At 37.3% G+C, this 27770-nt stretch overlaps 1 protein-coding gene across 2 annotated transcripts in view; it reads left to right on the forward strand.

The window, feature by feature from the left end:
- Nucleotides 1–8570: 8570 nt before the first annotated feature.
- The window catches only part of PPM1D (protein phosphatase, Mg2+/Mn2+ dependent 1D), a 39982-nt gene continuing 20782 nt past the window's right edge, over nt 8571–27770 (forward strand). Inside the window, exons 1-2 of one of the 2 annotated variants that reach the window (XM_054574852.1) lie at nt 8571–9231; nt 18734–18959. In XM_054574852.1, coding sequence (XP_054430827.1) covers nt 8760–9231; nt 18734–18959 — 698 coding nt within the window. In that variant the 5' untranslated portion in view covers nt 8571–8759. Of the gene's footprint in view, nt 9232–18730; nt 18960–27770 lie in introns of both variants that reach the window. The other variant, XM_054574851.1, reaches the window with a different exon arrangement.

Genomic DNA, 27770 nt, shown 5'->3' on the forward strand with positions numbered 1-27770 from the left:
TTGATAAAAAAAAAAGAAAGAAAGAAAACCTGCTGTGAATTGGGTATGGGTTGGGTATGGGTGAGACTACTATAAAAGATTGATGGCGGGTTAGGTAAGTCTTAAAATCCGGAAGGATTCTGCATTGAGAGCACTTGGCATATATTTTTAAATTTTTGTTCCACTTGAAAGAAGTCAAAACCCAAAGTAATAGGTGATGCACTGCTGATGTGGTTTATGGAAAAAGGAGGGATTGTGAACTCCAAATAGTGGACTCATGTTCAAAGTAAAGGTCTTGACCCAACATCAAAGATTGGCAAATGAACACATGTTACTGTAAGTTAAAATAAAATATTTAGGGTACAGATGTATATGTGTGGTGAAAGCTATAAGTTAAGCCGAGAATTCAATAAGCAAGAGAATTGGAATTTTGGTAATTAGGTGTTAAGAAGTGGATAGTTTGGGAAGGTAAAGAGGATGATGGCTGGATTATAGGAGAGTAAGGTAAAAAATAAAGCTGAGAAAATGTCATCAATAAGCTTAATAGAAATAAATCATTATTAACAATGATGAGATATAACATCTATTGAGTGCTTATTATATACAAGCACTATGCTAGACATTTTCCGTGCACTATTTTTTTTTAAACAACTTAGGAAGTAGGTATTAAGTACTTATGCTAAGTTAAACAGCTAGAAAATGAAATAGGCCCTGGCTGGTGTGGCTCAGTGGATTGAGCATCGGCCTGTGAACCAGAGGGTTGCCGGTTCAATACCCGGTGCCAGCACATGCTGAGTTGCAGGCCGGGTCCCTGGTGCGGGGGCGGGGGCACATGAGATGCAGCCACACATTGATGTTTCTCTCCCTCTCTTTCTCTCTCCCCTTCCCCTCTCTAAAAATAAATAAATAAAATCTTTTAAAAAAAGAAAATGAAATTTTTCTGTTAAAGCATATTTGGGGGTCTGGAGAAACTCAGGATTTTTGTGATGAAGAGATTATTTTGGGTCTACAGCCATACCATCCTGAATGCGCCCAATCTCTCCTGATCTCAGTAGGTAAGCAGAGTCGAGTCTGGTTAGTACTTGGATGGGAGATTATCCATTAGGAAGAAAAATAAAAGGGTTAAATAAAAAATAAACTATAAGTTAGTAAGTGTTCTTGCTATTTGGCCAATATTCATTTAAAAATACAAGTTTCCCCTCTTTAAAAAAGCAATTTAATAGTTCACCTTTAAAAGTCAGTTCTCATGTCCCTTCTAAGTTCACTTAAGTCCCACAAGACTGGATGAAGAAAATGTGTGGAAAAAAAATGTTATGCCTTACAGCTCAGCACCGGGGAGGCCGTGAGTGTTCTAAAATAATATGCTCTATCCTAGTTGAGAAACCAAAATCATCTTGTTAGCAACTAAAAACAAATTCAGTGTTTAAATTACACTAGTTTCTTTCTTAAAGATGGTCTTCTCTGATTTTGTCTTCTCCAACATAACCATAGTAAACAGTAGTGCTGAGGAAAACTAAAGAACACCGTAATTCAAGGAAAAAAACGTGCTTTTTTCCCAATTATTTAAGCAGGTAACTTTCACTTTTCAGAAAATGAGAAAAATGGAATTTTTCATTAAGGAAAAGCAATAAATTCAAGAGTAGGCCAGATCTCTTTACAAGAAAAGTCTAAGTTAAACATACAAGTATCTGGAGGGAAAAGGTGTAAATATTCTTTCCACATTGACTCCAAAACCAGTTATCTGCAGAAAACGTGACAGATTTAATTTCCATGGCTAATTAAGAACACACACAGGTTTGACACCTTTGGGACTCTGGCAGTAGTGATTCTAATTTTATGTCTCTTACCAATTTACATTTGTGCACAATGAGTGTGATAGACTTCAGATTAGACTGATTATTTTGTTGACTACTGAGATGGAAAAAACAACAGAGTCAGAGTAAAGGCAGGGTTACAGAATTTAACCTGTTGAGACACATTATCTCAAAGTTCTAAATATACAGGGGTGGCTCTAATAGATGAACAATAGACCACTACTTAGTAAGTATTATATTACTGATATTTTCTAGTTATGGGAAGACACAATAACAAATTAATTAGATTCTTATTTTGCTTCTAAAATTCTTACAGTTTATGTTTGAAGATTTTGAACTTGATAATTAAAAGCAAGATATGATACTCCCAAATCAACAAATCAGTGGTTAAGAATAGTTAACCCTGAAATAGATCTAAGGGTATAAGAAAATGAAAGATAGCCATATGCTAAGTACCTAGCAGTGGAACTTCTAGGCTATATTCAGTTAAATTTCAGTTGATATGGACTAAAATAGAAATATCAAATTACATTCTCATTAATAGGTAATGAGAGCACTGGTTTCCACACCTTTCCCAGCCCTACACATTACCAAACATAAAAGTTGTTTGCCAATTTAATAGGCAAAAAGTATCTCATTGTTTCTTCTTGCACTCTTATACTTTTCTTTTTTGGGTTTATGTATTTATTTAAATTTTAAAAATTGATTTGAGAGAGAGATTTGCTGTTCCACCTATTGATTAATTCATTGGTTGATTGTTTTATGTATTCTGCCTGGGGAATGAACCCTCAATCCAGATGACACTCTAACCAACTTAGCTACCCAGCTAGGGCTATTTATTTATTTGAAGTATAATTGACATACAACATTACATTAGTTTCAGGTTTACAACATAATGATTCAATATTTGTAGATATTGCAAAATGATCACCGCAATAGTTGACATCTGTCACCGTACATATTTAACAAAATTTTTTTTCTTGTGATGAGAACCTTTAAGGTCTACTTTCTTAGCAACTTTCAAATAATCAATACAGTATTATTAACTATAGCCACCATACTGTACATTACAACCCCTTGACTTATTTCTTTTATAACTGGAAACTTGTACCTTTTGAATCCCTTCACCTTTTCACCCCTACCCCCACCTCTGGCAATTAGCAATCAGTTTTTTTCTACTATGAGCTTTATTGTTCCTTTTTTTAAGTTTAACATATAAGTGAGATCATGCCTTATTTGTTTTCCTCAGACTTATTTCACTTAGCATAATGCCCTTTGAGTCTATCCATACCGTCATAATGGCAAAATTTTATTTTTTATGGCTGAATAATATTCCATTACACACACACACACACACACAATCACATTTTTAAATTAATTTATCGTGGTTATTGTAATGCTGCAACGAACATGGTGGTGCATATATCCTTTTGAATTAGTGTTTTTTTTTCTTCAGGTAAACACCCAAGGGCAGAATCACTGGATCATATGGTAATTCTATTTGTATTTTTCTGAGGAATCTCCATACTTTTTCCATAATGGTTGCACCTACATTTTAAAAACTTAATTTAGCTCTTCAATCTACCTGCCATTTTATTTTAAAGCTGGTATGAGTTAAGGACTTCATCTTTTTTCCCCCCTACAGGATAGCAGGTTGTCCCAACAGAGGGATAACCAGGTGTCCTAACAAAGTTAATGAATAATCAATCCTTTCCTCAGTTGTTTGAAAAGCCGCATCTATCATATACATCTTCATATATATGCATTGATCCCTTTCTGGACTCTCTGTGCTAGTCTGTTGATCCATTTGGCCATTTCTCTGCCACTGACAACTTTATAAAATATTCTGGTATCTGCAGGGCAACTAACCATCCTACAGTTCTCTTTCTATAATATCTTGGTTATTCTTACTCACTTTAATACATTTGTAGATTAATTTGAGACAAATTATGTTTCTAGGAATGTGACATGTTTTTGTACTTATTCAGGGATTTATTTTTTTCCTATAATAAAGTTTCATAGTTTTCTTCATGTCAGTTTTATACATTTCCTGCTAATGAATGAATGAATTAATCAATTCACTTAACTTTTGTCATAGCCTCAGGGGATAGAGTGATAAATAAAACAAATTTCCTGTTCTCATGGAACCTATATTCTAATTGAGAGACACAAATAAATAGACAAATAAATAAACAAAAATATCAGATAGTGAGAAGCCCACTGCAGGCTTAGAATGGGGTTACATGATAGATATTGGGTAGCTACTTTAGACTGGATGGTTAGGAAGTCCCTTAATATTTAAACTGAGATCTGAGATCTGATCTCAAAAAACAACCCACCCTTGTGAAGTTGCTAGAGGTGGAGGGAGAAGTCTAAGAAGAGGCAATAACAGCTAAGGCAAAAAGCCCCTAAGTCTTTTAATAGCTTGGCCTGTTCAAGGAACACAAAGAAGGTCAATGAGGCTGGAGGGAGTAGGGAATGGGGAAATTGTTATGAAGTGATGTTATATAAACATTTAGGGATCAAATATAACATGTAAGCCTTCATCAAGAGTTTGCATATTATTTTAAATTTGATGGGAAGTCATGGAGTATATTGAGTAGGGAAATAACTTGATCTGATTCATGGTTTTGAAAGAGCACATGGTAGTTATTGGAAAAGATTACAGAGGGTTGAGAGTGAAAGAAGGCCGACTTGTGAGAAGGCTAATGTAGTGGTCGAAGTGAAAGGTAATGATGACTTGAACTGGGATGATCACGGCAGAGGTATTGAGAAGTGGTGGGTTCAGTATTGATTTTGAAGACTTAGTTAGGATTTACTGATGAATTAGAAGTATTAGAAATTGGTTGGGGGAGAAAGGGAGGAGACTGAAGGAAAGAGGAATAAAAAAAGCTGTTTTTTGACTTCAACAGCATGGTGGATGGTGATCTTACTGATATGGGTAAGACTGAGGGAGGAGGAGATGTAGAGAAGAAATTGTTACCGAAACCAAATTTGTGTGCCTGTTACATAGAAAGGCCAAAACTCAAAATGTCAGAGTTTGAAATAAGGAAAGGTTTAATGACCATGGACTAGGTTAAGGGTATTTAAAGGTTTAGGGAGAACAAGTATGCAGAAGTCCTGGTGGGGCAAGTTTTAACTGGAGGACCTTGGAACTTGGCCATTTATTGTAAAGATGTGTCAACACTGGATATTCCTGAACAGTGGGCGCTTTGCTTCTGAAACAGTTCCCAGTGTTCATGTTTTGGTTTTGTCTTGGTCTTTTGGTTCCCTATGTGGTGGAGGAGGGTGGGGGCAAGACCTTGGTTCCAAATGCACCTAGAGGTCAAAGTTCTCTCCTCTACGCATGCTTCAGCTGCAAGACGTGGTTTTGGTCTGTTATCTCTGAAAAGCAATTCAGCATCTCTTTCTACGGTTAAAGTCAAGAGTGTGTTTTCATTATGTTAGAATGAATTGTCCATCAGACATCAGTGTGGAACTGTCAAGTTGTATAGTTGCACACAGAATCTGGGATTCAGGGTAAAGTTTAGGATTGGAGATATAAATTTGGGAGCCATCCCCAGATAGTTTTTAGAGCTGTATTTCTGCAAGGTGTTACCTAAAGAGAATGTAGGTAGAGAAGAATAGCCCATGACAAAGCCCTGGATACTCTGCAAAATCTAAAGTCTAGCAGGGGAGAAATCAACAAAGGAAAAAGAGAAGGGGTGGTTAATCAATGAAGTAGGAAGAAAACCAATATTGTGGTCTCATAAACCAAGAGAAGAGTTTCAAGGAAGAAACGATGGTTTAACTTGCTGTCACATTTCAAGAAGAAACAATGGTTCCACTTTTTGCTTCAGCTGGGACAGAAGTTAGTAAAAACAAAAAAAGTCATCATTAGCTTTGGAAACAGAGAGGTCTGGTTATGATATAAAAGCAGTCTTAGTGGCATGATGGGATAGTTGCTTGATTGGATTGAGTTCAGGAGAAATTATGAGGTAGGAATTGGAAGTAGGATCCAGACAGAATCAACTCTCAAAAGTTTTTCTTTGAGGGGAGCAGAGAAATGGGGTAGTATAGGGGTTAAGGTAGTTTTTTGTTGTTGTTATTGAAATAGAAACTTGAATATGTTTGTACACAGATGGAAATGACCCAGTAGAAAAGGAGAAATTGATGAAATAGGCACAAGAAAGGATAACTGGTAGAGCAAAGCTCATAAGGAGAGAGGAGAAAGGATCCAAAACACAAATGGAGGCATTGCTTTTTTTTTAGTAGATTTAAAAAAATTTATTTTTGATTTTAGAGAGAGAGGGGATGAGGGTGGAGAGAGAGAGAGGGAGAGAGAGAAATATCAGTTTGTTGTTCCACTTATTTATGCATTTATTGGTTGATTCTTGCATGTGCCCTGACCTGAGATTGAATCTACAGCCTTGGTGTATCTGCACGATGCTCTAACCAACTAAACAGCCCAGCCAGGGATGAGGGATTGCTTTTAATACTAAGTAGCAAGGCGACTTCCCCATGAAGAGAAGGATGAGGAACTGAGAAGCCAGGGTGGGTGTTGGATGGAAAATATGGATAACATTTTGAAAAATAAAGTGGCTGAGGCCAGACCAGTGTGGCTCAGTTGGTTGGGCGTTGTCCTGCAAAGTGACAGGTCATGGGTTCCATTTCTAGTCAGAGTACATGCCTGGGTTGCTGGTTCTGTCCCCGGTTGTGGCGTGTACTAGAGGCAACCAATTCTCTGCTCTCTAAAAATAAAATTAAATTAAAAATAAAATACCAGTAAATAAAATCTTAAAAAAAAAAAAGTGTCTGAAAAGTGACAAGAAATGGAGCCAGTGAGCCATGAACAAATAAATGAAGGGGGTTACCAATAATCATTGGTGACAACCTGTTGGTGTAGTGGCAGTTAGCATTAACTTTAAAAGAGTTGGATTTTTGAAGGAGTAAGAAAGAAAAATGATTTGGAGGCAACTTGAGAAGCAAGTTCAAAGAAAAGAATACCTGTGAGAGGAAAAATGAGCTGCTATACTTGACGAGTTGCAAGGGTGGTAATTTTGGTAGGTGATAAACCAGTTTTCAGTTGGAACAGGAAGTTGATGGGAACATTTAGAAGAGAGGTGAGCATAAAGGGGAAGTGGCTGATAACAGATGTTGAAGTCTAAAGTGCAGACTGAAATGGTTAGGATGGCTGGGTTAATGAATGAGATTAATAGAAGTAGAGGGTGGCATGGAGATGCTAATCAGAGTAATGATGGATGACCTGGGGTTACTGGATGTGATTGAGTGAAAAGGGTTATAATGATGAAATTATCGTCCTGTAGCCTCTAGAAGGGGAGGGAAGGTGGATAAATTACTTAAGATAAATAACTTAGAGCTACACAAACTGTTCTCTCTTGCAGGTTTTATGGTATGGAGGCTACTGGATAAAATTCCTAACATTTTGTTTATAATTTTTGCATTTAATAAGATATGGTCTAAAGATTTCCTTCTAGCATTCCAATTGTTAGGTTTTGATAACAGGATTATGATAATCTTTTAAAACAAGCTGGGTATTTTTTTCCCCCAAGTATTTTTACATTGGAACCATCTGGTCTAGTGCATTTTGGTATAGGAGATATCTTTGACTACATTTTTAATTTAATTGATCTATTCAAATTTTCTATATTTTGAAATGATTTTGCTCATATTTTTATTGGTATAAAGATTTTTCCTATTTGTATTTTTTTGTGTCAATTGTGCAAAGTTTTCCCATTTCAATTTCTGTACTATGTAATTTCTTTGAAAATTTTGAAGGCAGAGTGGTGTAGAGCACACAGGAGAGTTGGTGGCAAAGTGGCCAAAAACTCAGAAAATGAACTTTTATCACTACAGGAACGTTTGCTGCTGAGAACATACTAAACTGTCCACTCTGAGGTTTATTTTAATTCCGTGGAAATCCATGCAAAGGTTTTTAGCGCTTAGATCGTAACCTCCTGGGCTAAGATGGGGGAAACATAACTAACTGTTAGAGCACTGGAGCGCTTGACAGTTTTTTAGCTCTTCTCAAGTAATAAATTGAAGTGATACTGCCAACTCAGGGCTCGTTAGAAAAAGCATTACGTTTAATAAAAGCTGAAAAGATCTGTTAACAATTAGTTAAAATCCTTTTACGTCTCCGACATACCTAGCTATGAGAAACGAGACCGTGCAGCTGATGGTGGAACCAGCCCAAGTTTTCTCCACAACACAAACTAGATTGCTTCCCTCAACTCCCAGTCAGATACACCCACCCATATCCAGTTCAAGAGTGGCACGCTTTTTCCAGCCTGTTTACAAACGACCTTCCCAAGTGAGATTTCCCGCCATTTCACTTAACGTAAGATCTTTCTCCCTAGATTCGTGGGAGGCCCGAGCCTCCACGGCTTTCCCCGCAAGGCGAGCAGCCTAGCGCCAAGGACAGGAGGCTGCATTACAATCAGGAGGACTTAGTAAAAAGGTGACAGACCAAATTGCCTTATAAGTGGTAAGCGTGTCCCGATAACTCGGAGACGCAAACACGCAATATAAAGGCAAAGTGAACAGACTTCGCAGCGGGCCCGGTGCCCGGGCTGGGAGTATTGAGAGCGGCCGTTGAAGGGAGGGGCGAGGGTTGGGGGCGGAGGCCCGGGTTGCCGCAACTCGAGTCCCGATTGGTCGGGCTCAGAGAGCCGAGTGACGACAGCTGGGAGAACGTCTGATTTGTGTGGTGGACGCGGGCAGGCGGAGGAAGCGTATTGCGCAGGCGCAGCTGCTCGGCTCTTCTTACCCTAGCGCTCTGGCCCTGCGCTCGCGGGCAAGTCCCGACAGCTCGCGCCCCTCCCCACCCCCAGCTCCGGGACCGCCCCCTCCCCGCTTTCGGCGTCGTCGAAGATAAACAATAGTTGGCCGGCGATCGCCAAGTACGTCTCCCGCCGCCGGATTCGGCGGGCTGCGTGGGACCGGCGGGATTCCCGCCAGCCGGCCATGGCGGGGTTGTACTCGCTGGGAGTGAGCGTCTTCTCAGACCAGGGCGGGAGGAAGTACATGGAGGACGTTACTCAAATCGTGGTGGAGCCCGAGCCGACCGCTGAAGAAAAGCCCTCTCTTCGGCTGTCGCTTACTCAGCAGTCGCCTCCGCAGCCGTCACAGCCGGCTCTTCCTGGCGGCGAAGTCTCGGGGAAAGGCCCAGCGGTGGCAGCCCGAGAGGCTTGCGACCCTCCTCCGGATGCCGGGGCCTCGCCGGCTCCTGGCCGCAGCTGCCGCCGCCGTTCCTCTGTGGCATTTTTTGCCGTGTGCGACGGGCACGGCGGGCGGGAGGCGGCACAGTTTGCCCGGGAGCATTTATGGGGTTTCATCAAGAAGCAGAAGGGATTCACCTCCTCCGAGCCGGCGAAGGTTTGTGCTGCCATCCGCAAGGGCTTCCTCGCCTGTCACCTCGCCATGTGGAAGAAACTGGGTAAGTTTCCTGCGCTTGTTTGGCGCTCGCTTCTTTTTCAGGCAGTTGAGGGCTTTTATAGCGCCAGCGCCCCGTGGGCCCCGAGCACCGAGAGCTCTATATCAAAGTGTACATTGGTGGAAATGAAGGCTCTTGGTCTGATGGCCCTTTCCAGGTTGGAGGTTCGGGCAAACAAAGTGGCCTTGGGAAAGAGGATTGCTGCTCTCTCCCTGCAACCGCTCCCCCGCAGTATTTCCACCTTCCAAGGATCAGTGGGAAGCCGTTCTCTCCCTCCGCCGCTTCACTTGGTGGCAGCCGGCGAAAATGTGTTTGAAACCTGGCGCCAGATTTTGGTCAAAAACTGAAGACAGGTTTGCTACCTGGGCCACGCGATGGAAGCGGGCAAGAATTAGCGTATTCCTTTAGACTCTGTTATCATTTTGCTCATGAAGGATTTGTCCCTATCGGTTGTCTTCTATCGTGGTGCCAGCTCTCTAAATTAACCCCAGGTCACTGGTAGTTGGAGTAAACTGTAGGCTAATTTAGGCAGCGGCTTAAAGGCTAGTAAGGAATTCGCTTTTGTTGATCATAAACTGTTTTTAGGCTCTTTATGCTGGGGCTGCTTATGAAAAAACAAAAGCACGGAATGCCTTGTTACATCTTAGACTGACCCCACTTTAAACTCTGCTAGGACTTTTAAAAGGTACAGTACACGTTTTGGGGGTAGTCGGCCTTACCTGTATGCTGTCAGTTCTCAACAGTTTCTACTAAAAAGTACTTGTAAGTTGTAACAGCCTGTCAAAGTATCAAGAGATAAGGGGAATTTACTGGTATGCTAAAAGGAAAGACAGACCATAATATCTAAAAATTCGGTGTAGGTGTAGTTTTACTTAAGCTTTAAATGTTTTCTAAAGCAGCCAGTGTCTCTACCCAACATATTATATCATACAGGTTTATAGTGAATGAATGAGTCATTTTAAAAGATAATACTTCTGTCATTTAAAAAAAATCCTCTTGTTTATAGTAGCATAATTTATTTTTAGCAGATGGACACAGACACGGGGGGGGGGATGTAAAGATAAGTCAAATATAAAACATTTTTAAAAGATAGAGTTGTAGACGAGCTTCTTTCAGTCTTTTTACTTGGCTTTCCGCCAAGAATAATTTGATTGACTCAGAACAACCAGTGTCTGAGGCGTTTCCCATCCAATCCCAGAGGCCCCTATTATGGATTTGTTTTGTTTTTGTGTAGGCAGAGTAGAGCTGAAAGCACTGCAGTATATTCCAGAAATATGTCATTATGTTGTCTGCAGCACAGCTAGGAGTGGACAGCAAGACAAGATAGAGGAAGATTAGGTATAAATAGTTATTTAGAGTCCTCTTTATATAGTTGTTCTCTTGAAGCAACACAAATTTGCCATGTGTTTGAACTGAAAGGATAAAGTACAAATACAATTCCTTGAGCATTTCTTAATAAAGCAGGGACCATGCTGTTAAATGTGAATGTGTCTGTTTTTTGATGTATGTTCACTTTTTTTGAACCAAGCTTTCCGAGCTTTACGTACCAGGCAAATGTCAAAGTCTGCTTTGTTCCACAGCTAAACCTTGTACTCCATCCTCAAAACTTGAATAAAAAAAAGAATATGCTGAGTATATAGAAGTCTTGACACAGGAGATGCAGATTTAAAAAAAAAAAGTACTTCAGTCCCAAATTCATGGATGGATATTCATTTTCTATAGGACAAACTGCAGTTAATAGTCAACAGTACAGGCCACAAGCCAAGCCCTTCCCAGTCCAACTTCAGACTCCCTATTTAATTTTATCTGCTGTACACATCTCTATCTCAGTCTACTCACCTTTTATCCCAGGGTACAGTGAAATATTTCCTTTTTTTGAATTCTCTCCCTCTTCCCAAAGAAGAAAACTGAAAAATTTACTCCTCAGTCCCACAAGTCAGTATGTGTTCTAATGTGAAGAGTTCTGTTTCTTACTAGCTTGGGCTGGTGTGACTGGGTGGGTTGGGCATCATCCCTCTAACCAAAAAGTCACGAGTTTGATTCTGGTCACACTTGCCTGGGGTGCAGGCCAGGTCCCCTGTTGGGCACTACAAAGTGCCCCCCACCCTGCCGCTGCCACACATGACACCATACATAGCTATTTCAGTGTTTTTGACTATATTTTCTAGGCTGTACTTTAAATGTCCGTTACTGCTCTGTAACTACAAATTTGTACTTCTGAATCTCTTCACCCTTCCCCCCCAGCAAGAGGCAACCGAACGATGTTTCTCTCGAAGCATTGATGTTCCTCTCCCTCTCTTTCTCACTCCTATCCTCTCTCTCTAAAAATAAGTAAAATCTTAAAAAAAGAGAAAGTTCTGTTTCTTTTGGAATGAAAAAATCCATCCTTTCTCTCTACTTTTGTAGTACTCATGGGCTTATAGAAGTGATTCTCCCCCAGAGTTTTGGCTCTCAGAACCCTTTGTACTTTCAAACTATTGAGGACCCCAAAGAGCTTCTATGTGGGCTACATCTATCTTACCATATGAGAAATTTTTTTTAAAGAATTTATTTGTTTATTTTTGGAGAGAGGGGAAGGGCGGGAGGCAGAAGGAGAGAAACATCGATGTGCAAGAGATACACCATCGTTGCCTCTCATTTGCCTCCAGCTGGGGACCTGGCCCACAACCCAGGCATGAGCCCTGACTGGGAACTGAACCAGCAACCTTTTGGTTCACAAGCTGACACTCAGTCCACTGAGCCACACCAGCCAGGACACTATATGACAAATTAAACAATTATTAATCTATTAAAAATAAACATGTTAATATATTTTTAAATGAATAATCACCTTTTTTTCCTCCAAAATAAGAAATATTGAAATAAATATTCTCATATTGGCTTCTGCATTCAATTTGTTGTACTGTCTTGTCTGGTTGAAGCATATAAAGAAAAGGAAGCCTCACATACGTAGTAGGGAAAGGAGGAATAGTTTATTCATCCTTTTAGAAAGTTGTAACTATTCTATACCAAAGTGGTAGTTTCTTAAGTTTAGTCAAAATGGAATCTGAAACCTTATGAATGAACTTTTTGTTATTTTACATTAAAACCCATTGGTTTCTCTTGCAAGATTCAAATGGAATTTTTTTACCCATGTGTGATTTTGTGACATGATGTATTAGTCATTTGGAAAATATTGGATCACTGAATTATGCAGATCTCCTAAGTACTCATGCATTTTGTTATACAAAAACAGAATGCCACATTTGTTAATAATGCTGATTTCATCAGAAAGTATTTTTTACTTTTCAATTGCAGTTGACATTCCGTATTATTTTGTGTATTACTTTCAGGTGTACAGCATAGTGATTAGACAATCATATTTTACAAAGTGCCCCCCACCCTGCCGCCGCCACACATGACACCATACATAGCTATTTCAGTGTTTTTGACTATATTTTCTATGCTGTACTTTAAATGTCCGTTACTGCTTTGTAACTACAAATTTGTACTTCTGAATCTCTTCACCCTTCCCCTCCAGCTTCCCTACTCCTCTATTCTCTGGCAATCGTCAGTCTGTTTTTTGTGTCTATGAGTCTCAATTTTGTTTGTTTATTTATTTTGTTCTTTAAATTTCATGTGTAAGTGAAATCATATGGTATTTGTCTTTCTCTGACTGACTGACTTCACCGAGCATAATACCTTTAGTTTTATCCATGCTGTTGCAAACGGTAAGATTTCATTCTTTTTTATGGCTGAGAATATTCCATGGTGTATATATACCCCAGGTTTTTTATCTACTCATCCACTGATGGGCACTGGGATCACTTCCATATCTTGGCTATTGTAAATAATGATGCAATGAACATGGGGGTGCATATATTCTTTTGAATTGGTGTTTTTGAGTTTCTCCAGATAATACATCCCTAAATGGAATTGCTAGGTTATAAGGTAGTTTTATATTTATTTTTTTGAGGAAACTCCATCATAGTGGCTACACCAGTCTGCATTCCCACTAAGAGTGGACAAGAGTTCCCCCTTCTCCACACCCTTGTTTGTTAATTTATTGATAATAGCCTTTCTGACAGGTGTGAGATGGTATCTCATTGTGTTTTTAATTTGCACTTCTGTGATGATTAGCAATGTTGAACATTTTTTTCATGTCTGTTGGCCATCTGTATGTCCTCTTTGGAGAAGTGTCTATACAAATCGATGTTTCTCTTTTCCTCTAAAAAGAAAAAATATATATATAAAAACAAAGGATCTGAATTTTATCCTTTTATTATAAAACATATTAGGGTAATTGAAATTTTAATGCGATCTATGGATTAGATTGTAGTATGGTATCAATGTTTATTTCCTGATTTTGATGGTTGATTCTAGTTATGTAGGAGAACTCCCTTGTTTGTAGGAGATAGATACTATAATATAATTGGGGATCATGGCATATGTTGTTGGCAGTTTCCTTTATGTTGTTTCAAGAAAAAGAAATTCTTTCAGTTATTCATGCAAAAAAGAAAAAGTGAACCTGAAGAAATGGGTCTCAGAAAGATCAGAAACCTGGATACTTCCATGAATCTAGGTAGCAGTTTCATCAGGCCCCTGCTCTGGATGCATACCAGGTAGCCAAGACTATATTTGTTCTTTCAGTAAAGAGAATATATCAGAAACAGCAGCTGCCTTTGGAATCACTATTTGATTATAATCCATTGTAATTTTCCAAGGCTGTCAGACTTTTGCAATAGTCAAACTATAGAATGGAATATATAGGATCACCATCCCTGATACCATGTTTTAATGGTGGCATCAACTTTTGTGATTCTTTTAGAGATGTGATAATGCTTCTAATTTACTAATTTGGAGTAGAGAATCATTGGTGGGGTGCTTCAAAGTTTTGCACTTGGCCTTTTCTGATCATAATAAGCTTCCTGACCTTTCAGTTAAGAGCTATGAATGGAAGCTATTAGTTGTTCTGGTTATTTGGGATCTAAACTAGCTGTGGGAGAGGTTTGACAGTTCATTGGTTTTGAAGCTGGCTAGAGTCAAAATCATATTTAGTACCTGACTCTTGACCAATGGACTGTAGTTGTGTTATGTAGCTCCAGGATTATCTTTGAGCCATTCATTCAGTAGTTACTCTATGTGGGTATTTCTCTTTGGTATACAGCTACATGTGAAAATGGCCACGTATCACTTAGAAGGTTAATAACTAGTAAGTTTTTTTTGTTTGTTTTGTGTTTTGTTTTTGATTTTTGAATTAAATAAGGCCTTGTGAGTGACCATTCTAGAGATCCAGTTTTTCTCGTGCCCTGCTGTCAATTAGGTAGCCCTGCCAACTGCTTTGGGTAATTAACTTCTGTCTGATCTCTGCCACCTCAGGGTTCTCCCATCCCCACAGAGATCAGGGAACCCATTTTAATTGTAGCCTCTTTTATTATTAGCATTCCTTGCCTACAGGGAAGAGTCAATAAAATGTGTTTAAAAGATTTTGTGTTTTACCTAGTTACTTCTTTAAGAATAATGTTGAAGAGAGAGCCTTCTGAACCTTGCTTGGGTTGGATAAGTGGGATTTGTCTGCATATAATATGTTTAATCTAAGATCCCTATCTCCTCAAATCTTTGAGTTGTTTCCTCTATATCATTATGTTTGTTTTCTAGAATTGCCTTAACAAAGTACCAAAAATTTATTGTCTCATAGTTCTAGAAGACTAAACGTCCAAAGTCAAGGTAGTGGCAGGGCCCTTCACTGTGTTCTAAAAGGTCTGAGGGAGAAGCCTTTCTTGCCTCTCTTCCTACTTTGGGTGTTTACTGGTAATTCCTGGCATTTCCTGCTTTATGTAGATGTATCACTCCAGTCACTTGGCTATCTTCTCTCTGTCTTCTCATGATTATCTCCCTGTGTGTCCCTGGGTCAAAATTTCCTCTTTTTTAAGAACACCAGTCATTATTGGATTAGAGCCCACCATAATGATCTTATTTTAACTTTATAAATTACTTCTGTAAAGATCCTCTTTCCAAACAAGGTCACATTCTGAGGTATTGGGTGTTAGGATTTGAAAGTACATTTTTTTTTAAGGGACACAGTTCAGTCCTTAATATCAAATTATTTGTTGTTTCTCAGAGCCATACGGGGTCTTAGGCTAGTATTGGGGCTATGTTTGCATTAGTTGACCCAGAAAAGTTAAAAAAAAATTTATTTGTTTTTAGAGAGAGGGGAAGGGAGGGAGGGAGAAAGGAAGAGAAACGTCTATCTGGTTGCCTCTCTCATACAGGCCCTATCCAGGGACTGAACCACAACCCAGGCGTGTACCCTGACTGGGAATCCAACCTGCAACCTTTAACTTTGCTGGACAACACCCAACCAACTGAGCCACACTGGTTGAGCCACACTAGTCACGCATGGCCTGCTGATGTACATTTAAAAAAAAATTTTTTTTAAATTTATTTATTTTTAGAGAAAGGGGAAGGGAGGGAGAAAAGAGGAGAGAAACATCAATGTGTGGTTGCCTCTCGTGCGCCCCCCACTGGGGGCCTGGCATGAAACCCAGGCATATGCCCTGACTGGCAATTGAACCTGCGACCCTCTGGTTCACAGGCCTGTGCACTGAGTCACACCAGACAGGGCAGGTTGATACACATTTTCAAATTGCTTTCCTGAAAGCTTTTACATCTTCATACTACTTTGGCATACTACTCTTAGCATAGTGATTTAGGAGTATGATATATTGGTTGAGTTTGAATTCCAGTGTCTCCATTTATTACTTGTGTGACCTTGGTAAAACCTTGTACCAGAGTATCCTCATCTCTAAAATAGAAATAATGATAGTACCTACCTCCTGAGAGTTAAATGACTCTGTATATATTAATTGGTATGTGGTAAGTACGTAAGTATCTCTTACATATTTTCTTGCTTACTATACTTTACTTAAGCTAGACTTCATGTACTATCTGATACTCCTTTTGTAATTTGCACCTATTATTATCATTTTTTGAAAATCAGAAGATTCAAGCCTTGGCCCAATAACTCTGTTGGTTAGAGTGTTGTCCTGATATGCCAGGATTTCGGGTTTGGTCCCCCAGCAGGGCACATGTAAGAAGCAGCCAATGAATGCATCAGTATGCGGAACAACAAATCTATGTTTCTCTCTTTTTCTCCCTCCTTCCCCCCCCCGCCCCCCAGCTCTCTAAAAGTCAGTAAATTTTAAAAAATGAAAATATTCAAATGTAAAATAGAAAACAAGGAAGCCTAATTAAGGAAGACAAATTTTAAAGATGTCAGTTCCTTAATATAAACATACAGGGTGGGGCAAAAGTAGGTTTATAGTTTTGAGGACCTGAAACACAGAGTTCAATTATTTTCCATATGAACAACTGTAAACATACTTTTACTTTTGCACCACCCTGTATACGGCAGTTTAAAACATCAACAGGGTTTGTTTTTTAATTTTGCAAGGTGCGTCTAAAGTTTATCTGGAAAAATATTTAAGAGAATATTGAAAAGAAAGAATAATTGGGGGATACTTAAAATCCCTATTATTAAAAAATACTATAAATAGATAAGTGGGATGAGTTCAGAAATAGATCTGAGGCAAAATGTAGCATATGATAAAAGGTGACATTTCAAATGAATAAGGAAAGCATTCAGTATTTTTAGATCATTGCAGCATATCTCTTTGTACATATTAGAGCTATTGACCAAAAATGTGATTTAAGTAATGGTAATGTCCCTTTTAATATCCTTTTATTTTTAGCTCTTTTTCCCTTTCCATTTTGTTTTAAGTGCTTTTTGCAAACAGCTGAATTACTTGCATACTGTAGGTATTTGTTTTTTAAATGTGCTTACCCTTCTTTCCGGGAGTTCACCTCATTTACCTTTATTATGATAATAGATTTTTTAAAAAATTTAGATTCTCAGCTGCAGGAAATGATCTATTTTAGCTGGTTTTAAGAGAAAAGGTTTTAGCAAAAGCTTATACTTAACCCACAAAATAATTGAAAAGGCTAAAGAAGCATACAGTATACGCTAGGCTGAGCTTCTAGGAATGACATCTGTAATGAAACCCCAAAACTGGGTGGGCTAGGGAGCTGTCTGCTGTGACCTGTGCCTGCAAAATTGATGTTTTCTTTTAACTTACAAAAATTGCAAAATATAACATAACAATATGTTGAAAAAGCCAAAAAACATAAATGTACACTTTAATGAAAAATTATAAAATGAATAGCATCTGGGTAAGAAAGAAACATAACATTGCCTACACTTCAGAAACCCCTGGATGTCCTTTCTGATCTCATATTTCTTTCTTCCTCAGATTTGCTTATGACCCTTCCCTATATTTCATGACTTGTATGGGCTTGCTTTTTCTAATATTTATATCCTGCTCTTTCAGTGGGACTTTGGAGGGGAGAATATGTCAGTGTTGAACTCAGTCTGCTATTTTGAACCATACGTTGTAGTTGAATATTAGAGAATATTTCAGAATTTTAAATGACGATAAATTTAATTAGTCAAAGTATATTTTAGAATTAAATATATGGGGTCTCTGCCACTTAATATTTCAGTTACCTTGAACGAGTTAACCATTCAAAGTATTGAATTCTCATCTGCAAAATGAAAATAATGGGAATAATCTTATCTATTGCATGGGTTTGTTCCAAGTATTATTTGAGATAATACATGTAAAGCTCTTAACACATGATCTGGTACACAGTAAGTACTCAAAAACACTATTTATTAGGTTATGAATATTCCAAATATTTATTTCAAAAACAAATTACATCACTTTTTTTGAAAATCTTTTCAGAGAGATTAATAAACAGGTGCTAAGCTACTGGATCTGTGGTATCAAAACTCTTACCGTTCTTGCCATTAAATGTAGTTAGGACTAAACTTCTTGTGAAACTAATAAATCTATCCTGTAATATTTTTCTCCTAGGATTGGTTTGATGGTTGTAAGGTAATTACATTATTTATAAAATTAATTTATTGATATACAGGTTGGGGCAAAAGTAGGTTTACAGTTGTTCATATGAAAAATAATACAATACATCTGCCCTGGCCAAGTGAATCAGTTGGTTAGATCTTTGTCCCAACATGCCAAGGTTGCAGGTTTGATCTCCTGTCAGGGTGCATGCAAGAAGCAACCAATGAATGCAGAAATAAATGGAACAACAGATTGATGTCTGTCTGTCTCTCTTTCTCTCCTCCCTCCCCTTCCTAAAATCAATAAATAAAAATTAAATAATACAATAATCAGTAAATAGTAATACAAGAATAAACTCTGTTTTGCCTGCTCACAACTGTAAAGCTACTTTTTCCCCAACCTGTACTGATGAAGGGATTAAAGCAAGTCCTTTAATAGCTTTCAAAATATTTTTCTTATTTTTTTTCCAATGCTAATTCAAATTTTAACATACTAATTCAGCATATGTTGCCATTTTAATTCTGATACAGTTTATGTATCAGAATAAAATATAGGTTAATGTGTATACTTGGAAGAGTGAAATATTTTATTTCTTATTACAGCAGAATGGCCAAAGACTATGACGGGTCTTCCCAGCACATCAGGGACAACAGCCAGTGTGGTCATCATACGGGGCATGAAGATGTATGTAGCACATGTGGGTGACTCAGGTGTGGTTCTTGGAATTCAAGATGACCCAAAGGATGATTTTGTTAGAGCTGTGGAAGTAACACAGGACCATAAGCCAGAACTTCCTAAGGAAAGAGAACGAATCGAAGGACTTGGTGGGAGGTAATCATGCTGTTTTGTCTTTCCTCTCTTGGTTCTCCATAGTCCTTTTCTGTAAAAGGAGTAGTAGTAGATTGCTCTACTTCTCCTTTTTAATGAAGTGACTTTCTCAGTATTACAGGTTTTTAATTTGCCTGATAAAGTACCCATGTGCATTCATATTTATCTCATTACTTTGAATTGACTTTTATTTCTGATAATGGCTCCAAGGGGAAATAACATTTTAGTTGGGCTTCAAGTAACAACACACACAAGGATTTATTGATAACCTTTTATGTGAGTCATGATCAGCATGAACTTCACAATTTGAACAGAGCAGCTTTTAGAGTTCTAAAATAAAACAGTTTGAATCTGGCTTTGAGAATAGAATTTTGTTAAAATTAATCTTCAGCATAGCTGGTGTTGCTCAGTGGATTGAGCACTGGCCTGTGAACCGAACAGTTGCGAAATGTTGCTGGTTTGGTTCCTGGTCAGGGCACATTGCCTGGTGTGGGCCTGGTTGGGGGTATGCAAGAGGCAACGGATCCTATGTTTCTCTCACACATGGATGTTTCTCTCCCTCTTTTTCGCCCTGCCTTCTACTCTATCTAAAAATAAATAAGTAAAATGTTTTTTAAAAACCTTTAGCTTTTTTCTTTGATTTCTAAGTCATATAGGCTGAAAACCTTTTTTCTTTTCTCTGTTTGAACTTACTGTTTCAATGGGTAGATAGCTTATAAACTATGAACTGAAATCAACTTCAGCATGATATTTCTTATGATACAACCTAAAATGTGAGATTATTCTAAAAGTCAGAAGAATAAATAACATGAGAAAAAGAAAAAAATTATTTCAATACTTATTTGTAAAAATCGAGGGTCTAAGGCAAATTAAGTGTTTTCTATCAAAATAATCATTCTAACTAAAGCCTTAAGATATTATTACTTGCTTCTCTTTCTTGCTTTTAGTAAATCAAAATTATTTATTTATTTATTTATTTATTATTTATTTATTTATTATTTATAATAATAAAATTATTATAAAATTATTATTTCAGAGAAATAATAAACTGGGGAAAAGAATTAACATCCTTAAACTATAAGGAGTTCAAAACATCAGAAAGAAAAACACTAATACACCCCCACCCCCAGATAAGTGCATAGGAGAGGAAATTTGAACAACAAAGATGCAAGAGTAGTATACATGGGAAAAAATTTTTGTTTAACATTATTGAAATGAAACTCTATATCATTCTATTGCGTTTGCAAAGATTAAAAAACAAGAGATATTCCTTAATATTTTTGTTGAAATGGGTATCCACTTGGTTGGACTTTAAACTGGTACAGCCTGTATAGAATATGATACCTTCTACTAGCTTTAAATATTTATAGACTTAGTAATTCCAGGAATCTACTCTAAAGAAGAAATCTGAAATATGGACCAAAATATATGACAAGAGTTACTGATCGTAGCAATGTTTAATGACTGTTAAAAGCTGGAAATAACTTGAAGGCCAAATAGCTGGAGAATGGATAAGCATATTATAATTCATATTTATCACATTGAATATGATATAGCCATGTAATGTTTATAGATACATTTTTAAAAGTTCATGGTGTTATGAAAATTTTCAAACATAGGTAAAGGTAGAGTATTCTAATGAATTCCCATGTATGGGGAGTTTTTAATAATGAAAGAATGCTTATTTGGTTATAGAATAGGTAGCATATAAAATTATATTAGTAGTGTAATCTGAACTATGTAAAGAAATAGGAATAGGATAGAAATACACCTAATGTTAACAATTTCCTAAATGGTGATTTATTTATATATATACACATGTGCACACTTTTTCAGGCAGCGTAAAATGACTTACTGTAGAAGGTCTTTCAACTACTATTATACCACAGGCCACCCAACTTCCCTCTACTTACAAGAAACTAGTATTACTGTTTATTCAATAGAGAGATATTTATACTCAATTGAATACAAAATTGTACCATAGATGGATGGACTATGATTTATTTAATCTAGTGAAGGATTTTTTTTTTAAAGATTTTATTTATTTGCAGAGACAAATGTATTTAAAAATAAATAAAGGAAAAAAAAGATTTTATTTATTTATTTTTAGAGAGAGGGGAAGGAAGGGAGGGAGAGGAAACATCAGTGTGAGAGAAATACAACCATCAGTTGCCTCTCACATGCCCCGACTGGGGGACCTAGCCGCAACCCAGGCATGTGCCTTGACTGGGAATCGAACTGGCAACCTTTCGGTTAGCAGACCAGTGTTTAATTCACTGAGCCATACCAGCCTGGGATGGAGGATATTTATTTCTAGTGTTTTTCTTATTACAAACACTATTACAAAACCAAAAATCTTACACATGCATCTTTTTATACAGTGCAAGTATATTTGTAGGATCATTTCCTAGAAGTGAAATTGCTGGGCCAATATATGTTTGAAATTTGTTTGAAAATTGATAACTGTTTATCTCCATGGAAGTTATAACAGTTAACACTTCTATTGCCAGTGTGTGTTGATGCCCTTGATGACATACATATAGAACTTTTTGATTGTGTTCAATTTCAGGGTTAAAAAAAAAACCTTGGTAATGTTTTAACTTTAACTTATGAGAAAAGTCGAATATCTTTTTATTTGTTTAGGAGCCATCTATATTTACTTTTCTTTGTATTTGTTTATATTGTTTTATTTTGGATAAAGATTGTTAGCCTTTTTTGTATTAATGTGTAGGAGCCACTTACACAATACCCTAGAGAAATTAGTCTCATTGAGTTTCGGATGTTTTCGCAGTTTCTTGATTATGTTCCTGGAATTTTTTTCCCAGGAAGTTTATTTTAATGTAGTTAAGTTTATCAATCTCTTCTATCATGATTTTGGGTTTTGTGCCATACATACAATTCTTCTACTCTGATATTTTTTTTTTAAATGACTCAAATTGTTTTATTTTGAACTTTTAAAATAGGAGCATTGAATATTTTAGTTTTTCTTTTAAATATTTTATTGTTTACGCTATTAGAGTTGTCCCAATTTTTCCTCCTTTGCTCTGTTCCATCTAGCCTGCCCCTCATTTCCACAGTCAATCCCCACACCATTGTTCATGTCAATGGGTCATGCATATATGTTCTTTGACTATTACTTTGCCTTCTTTCAACCAGTCCCCACCTCCCCCCTTCTCTCTTACAATTGTCAAGTTTGTTCCATGTTTCTGTGCCTCTGATTCTATCTTCCACTCTGATGTTATTAAAGAGTCTTCTATATTGTCTTCTAGTACAGCAGCTATGAATATTTTTTGTCTTATGAATCCTATATACTCTTAAAAATTGAGGACTTTAAAGAACTTTTTGTTTATATGAGTTAATTGATTTTACCATATTAGAAATTAAAATGGAGACATTTTCAAATATTTATTAATACATTGCAAAATAACAATATTAAACCGTAATATTAAACCCATAATAAAGAACACTTTTATGGCCCTGGCTGGGTAGCTCAGTTAGTTCGTTAGAGCATCATCCTGATACACCATGCAGGTTTGATCCCTGGTCAGGGCACACACAAGAATCAACCAAATAATGCATCAGTAAATGGGACAACAAATTAATGTTTTTCTCTCCCCTTTCCTCTTTCTCTCTCTAAAATCAATAAGTAAAAATTCAAAAAAAGAACATCCTTATGAAAAAAATAGTTGTTTTCCAAAATATTTATTGAAAGGATTGGCATTGTTTTCTACTTTTATAAGTCTCTCTAATGTCTAGCTTAATAGTTGACAGCTAGATTCTCATATCTGCTTCTTCATTCAGTCTGTAGTGATGATGATGTTTTTGTTGCAGTATCTGAAGTAAAACCTGGTCTTCCATTGACATGCAGTTGGAAATGGGAAGAGTCTTTTAACATCTTTTTCATGTATTGGGGATATTTTTTGATACTATTTCAAAACTCAAAAAGTGGTAGTTTCTTTCCTTTTTATTTTTTCAAATTTTACTTATTTATTTTTAGAGAGAAGGGAAGGGAGGGAGAAAGAAAGGGAGGGAAACATCCATTGGTCACCTCTCATAAGCATCTGGACCAGGGACTGAACTGGTGGACCCTCCACTTTGTAGGATGATGCCCAACCAAACGAGCCATGCTGGTTAGAGGAAGAAGTGGTAGTTCCTTCCTCTCTTCCTTTTAAAAGAATTTATTTATTTTCTTTTTAGAGAAGTAAAGAGAGGGAGAAAGAGAGGGAGAAAAACATTGATGTATGAGAGAAACATCTCTAGCCTTCTCCCACCCCGGGAACTAGCCCACAACCGATGTCTGTGCCCTGACTGGGAATCAAACCGGTGACATATCAGTTCACTGGCTGGCGCTCAGTCTGCTGAACCACACCAGCCAGGGCAGTTTCTTGAAGGTTAATAATAGCGTGGTATCTAAAATCATTTCAGTGACCTCTTTATACTCTTATGTTAAGAGCCATAGATATATTAATTAAGAGCCATTGATTAAATGGTTTTTTTATCAATGTATATTTTTTATTAATAGGCTTTATTTTTTTGTAGCAATTATAGGCTCACAGCAAGATTGAGTGGGCTATACCAGAAAGTTCTTACATACGTCCTGCCTTGTCCTACATGCACAGCCTCTCCCACTATGAACATCCTGTACCAGAATGGTACATTCGTTAGAATCAGTGACCCTGCATTGACACATCATTATTGCCCAAAGCCCACAGTTTACATTAGGATTGCTCTTGGTGTACATTCTAGAGTTTTGACAAACATATAACGACATGTTATCTACCATTATAGCATCATAACAGAACAGTTTCAGTGTCCTAAAAATTCTCTGTGCTCTGTGTATTCCTCCCTCTCCCCCTGGCCCCCTTATTCTTGGCAACCACTGGTCTTGTTACTGTGTCATATGGTTGGAATCAACCACTGTGTCATTTCCCACAGTGTCATATGGTTGGAATCATATAGTAATAATAGTGCATGAATGATTTTGTAAAACAGGCATTGATCACTTTTAAAATACTGGTTCATTGAGTTATGCAGGTCAACATAATATTGACACATTTTATAAATACACTAGCATATCAGGTCCTATAGCTTCTCAAAAACTCCACTGTATACATATGGTCTTAGAATTATATTATAAAAATAATTTTGAGCCTTGCAGACCTTCTGGAAAAGTCTGGGGGATTCCCAGAGGCTTTTGAACCATATTTTGAGAACCACTTTTTTAGTACTTGTATAGTTTCATATTTTACATTTTAATTAGTATCTCTAGAATTTTAAAATCTAACCAGTGTGGTTGGATATAACTTAATTTTTTTTCTTCATGGTCATTAGTAGCCACCTGAGCAATTGTATATCTTTTATAAATTAGGTTTACCAGGCATAAAACTCTTCTTCAGTGGGAAGATGACCTTGAGTTTACCTTCTTCTCTCACTATTTCTCTGGTTAAGATAAATAAGGAATGTCAGTTTGTTATAAGGCAACTTTGCTTATTATAGAATAACCCTTGAGTAGAACTGCATTTGGATAGGGAAGATTTTGATGAGACTATAAAGTTCTTGGGAAGCACAGACCATTGCTGCTGCTGCCACTGCTTGCTCGCTCTCTCGCTCTCTCTCCCCCCACCCCGCCCCGATTTGTGCAAGGACATAGAGGTCCTGGGCTGCTATTACAAGATACTGACTTCTGCGGCATATGAAACTCACCTATGGCATATGAAGCTGGGGGTAGGACGCTATAGAATTGCTCCTGGAATTCTGTAAGGGTCAGTGCTGAAGACAGCACGATTGAAGCTGCCTGCTCGAATACTATGTTTCCTGTTTTGTATCACACAAAGTTAAGGGAGCCTGGTTTCACGCTATAATCTATTTGATCCTATGAGTGGGAAGATCAGTCTGTGTCTGAAACCACTGCTGGTAGTCATGAAAAGTGAGCTTTGTAATTATAAACTGAATTCCTGTATATATTTGGTCTTTTTCTGGGCTTCCTTTTTTTTTATACTATATGTTCATGTACCAGTAGCATACTTTTAATTTTTTTATATTTATATTTTTTAAAGATTTTATTTATTACTTTTAAAGATGAGAAGGGAGAGTGGAGCAGAGGGAGAGAAACATCGATGGGTTGTGTCTTGCACGCCCCCAATTGGGAACCTGGCTCACAACCCAGGCATGTGCCCTGACTGGGAATCAAACTGACTATCTTTTGGTTCACACACCGGCACCCAACTCACTTGAGCCACACCAGCCAGAGCCTGTACCATACTTTTTAAATTGAGGCTTTATTAGTTTTTAACACTAGTAGGCTTGATCGCTTCTCATTAATCTTTTAAAATATAATTTTCTTGACTTTTTTATATTTCTCTGAATTTTAAATACTAATTTCTTTGATTTTCTTAACTTATTTTAGATTTTTTTTTTGTCTTTTAAAATACCATCTGGATAGTTGGACAGATGCTCTTTGCTATTTGGGAGCAGGTGTCTTTTTGCATAAATTGAGCTGTTTTATTATAAGTTATTTCCTCCTTTCCCTCTGTCTCACCCTAGGCAACTGGCCAGTGATCTGTTTTTCCTGCCTTCTGCTGCTGCTCAGTCAACTCTCTGCATATCGGGCTGTTCTTTTGTGTATGCCTTTTAATCATGCAGGACAACAGTGAGGAGTGCAATAAAAGCATCATTTCTTGTAGCATTGCTTTGGTTTTTTGATTCTGGATTTAAATCTTTATTTTAATCAGTACCATTATGTTGTCTTTTGTTCTTCAGAAACATAGAGGCCATAATTTTTTTTTAATATTAAGTGTCAAGAGAGCTTCTAGTAGAGTTACGTTGGAAGCAATTTGTGTAGCTACTTAAGTATTAAATCTTATTTTTAGGGAGCACGTTTTGGAAAGACCAATGAGGCTTAACATACTAGGCAGGCAGAATGTTGGTATCTTTTCTCCTGTAACGCTTGTGTTTCATAGATTTCCCCAAATGAGGTAGATTTAGTCTTTATTCTCTGATTTGCCTTTTTTTGTTTTTAGTTTTTTTTCCCTGATTTGCTTTTTTGAAGATTAGCATCAAAGAGAGCATAAAATTACAAAATGACCACCTTTGATAAGTCTTATTTGTTATGACCTAGAACAATGTTGCTTTCAGAATTGTGAATTAAGCTCAAAAGGGATAGTAAACCAGCAGCTCTCTCGAATTTCTCTTCTGTGTTAACATTGATGGTGATTTCTGATCATTCTGTATTTGCTTCATTCCTCCCTTGTGCCATCTGGTATAGTAGCCATTAGCCACATATGACTTTAAATTTAAGTATAAATAAATTAAAATTAAATAGAATTAAAAATTTAACTTCTTGTTTGCACTAGTCACATTTGCAGTGTTCAATAGCCACACATGGCTAGTGATTACCATGTTTGGACAGTACAAAGTAAACATTCCATCACTGCAGGAAGTTTCATGAGACAGTTTTTCAAATCTGCTAGGCTGCCCTCATCAGATGAGCTTGTTTCCTACTTTAGAAAGAAGATTGAGGCTGTTATTTTTCCACCATATTAATTTTTTTTTATTTCTCACAGGAAGATTATTCTTTTCTCATTTATAAGGTTTATGCCTTTGTTTTGCTTCTGTTAGGACTTTTATTCCATTTGTTAACTCTTCTCTCTCCAGTATCTCTATTTCTTTGAAGTTAGAGCAGATATAGAAAAGCCTACGTGGAGATAGCCAGCTGGCAGCAGGCAGTTCATAGTGACATCCATTTGGAGGTGGTCACCATTATTTGCATTGTCTTCAGGTTTCCATATCTTTAAGCCAGTTTAGTTTCAGCGTTCATCAAGTTTTGGGGAATAGAGTCATGCTACTCAAAGTCAACATAGTAAACTAGTAAGACACTCACACGTCAGGATGTCACAGTACTTGTTAGTGTGAAAAATAACTAACAAGAAGACTACATATTGTCAGCTGGCCTGGCCTGCTGTAGATGAAATAAAATTTCAAGTTATAATCAAAGGGTTTCTGGTGGACATAGGACCTGAGTAAGGAGACTTAATCAGATTACCTTAATGTCATCTGTCTTTGACAGCCTTGGGAATGAGTCATTCTCTCTTATGCATGTATCTGTCAGATGGACCTAATAATCAGGCAGGCTAACATTGTTTCTTGGAAATGTTCCTTGCCACTCTACACTCCAACTTTTCTAGCTTCCAGAGGAACACTATTCTTCTATTGATTCTTTTTTAATTCAGGTAGATTATGATTAAACTGATTTAAGGTCCACTTCCCATTTTAATAATACCAAGCACAAGCCCTGGCTGGTGTGGCTCAGTGGATTGAGTGCTAGCCCGTAGACTGAAAGGTTGCTGGTTTGATTCCCAGTAAGGGCACATGCCTAGGTTGTGGCCCAGGTCCCCAGTTGGGGGCATGCAAGAGGCAGCTCATCAGTATATTCCTTGCACATTGATGTTTCTCTTGCTCTATTTCTCCCTCCCTTCTCCTCTCTCTAAAAACAATTAAATAAAATCTTAAAAAAAAAAAATACCAGACATAGGTTGAGAGATCATCTCTGTTGTTTTTTTCCCTCCATCTCTATTGTTTTGGATTATAACCTGTTTTGCTCCAAGGCTTGACCGTATTTCCATGCTTTAGGCAACCTAGAGTGTACTAACTCCTCAGGGTACTAATTACAGATTTCTATTGCTTCTATGCCAAATTTCTAGGATGGTTTTTCTTACTCTGTAACTCTAAAGCTACACTTTTACAGATTTTTCCCCAAAGTCTAATTTCATACTTCTAATTACAGAAATATCTAAATATATAGATATTTCTATTAAG

This window comes from Pteronotus mesoamericanus, unplaced genomic scaffold (genome assembly GCF_021234165.1).
Source record: "Pteronotus mesoamericanus isolate MK-2021 breed Mesoamerican mustached bat unplaced genomic scaffold, CSHL_Meso_final contig_269, whole genome shotgun sequence".
Classification (NCBI taxonomy): domain Eukaryota; kingdom Metazoa; phylum Chordata; class Mammalia; order Chiroptera; family Mormoopidae; genus Pteronotus; species Pteronotus mesoamericanus.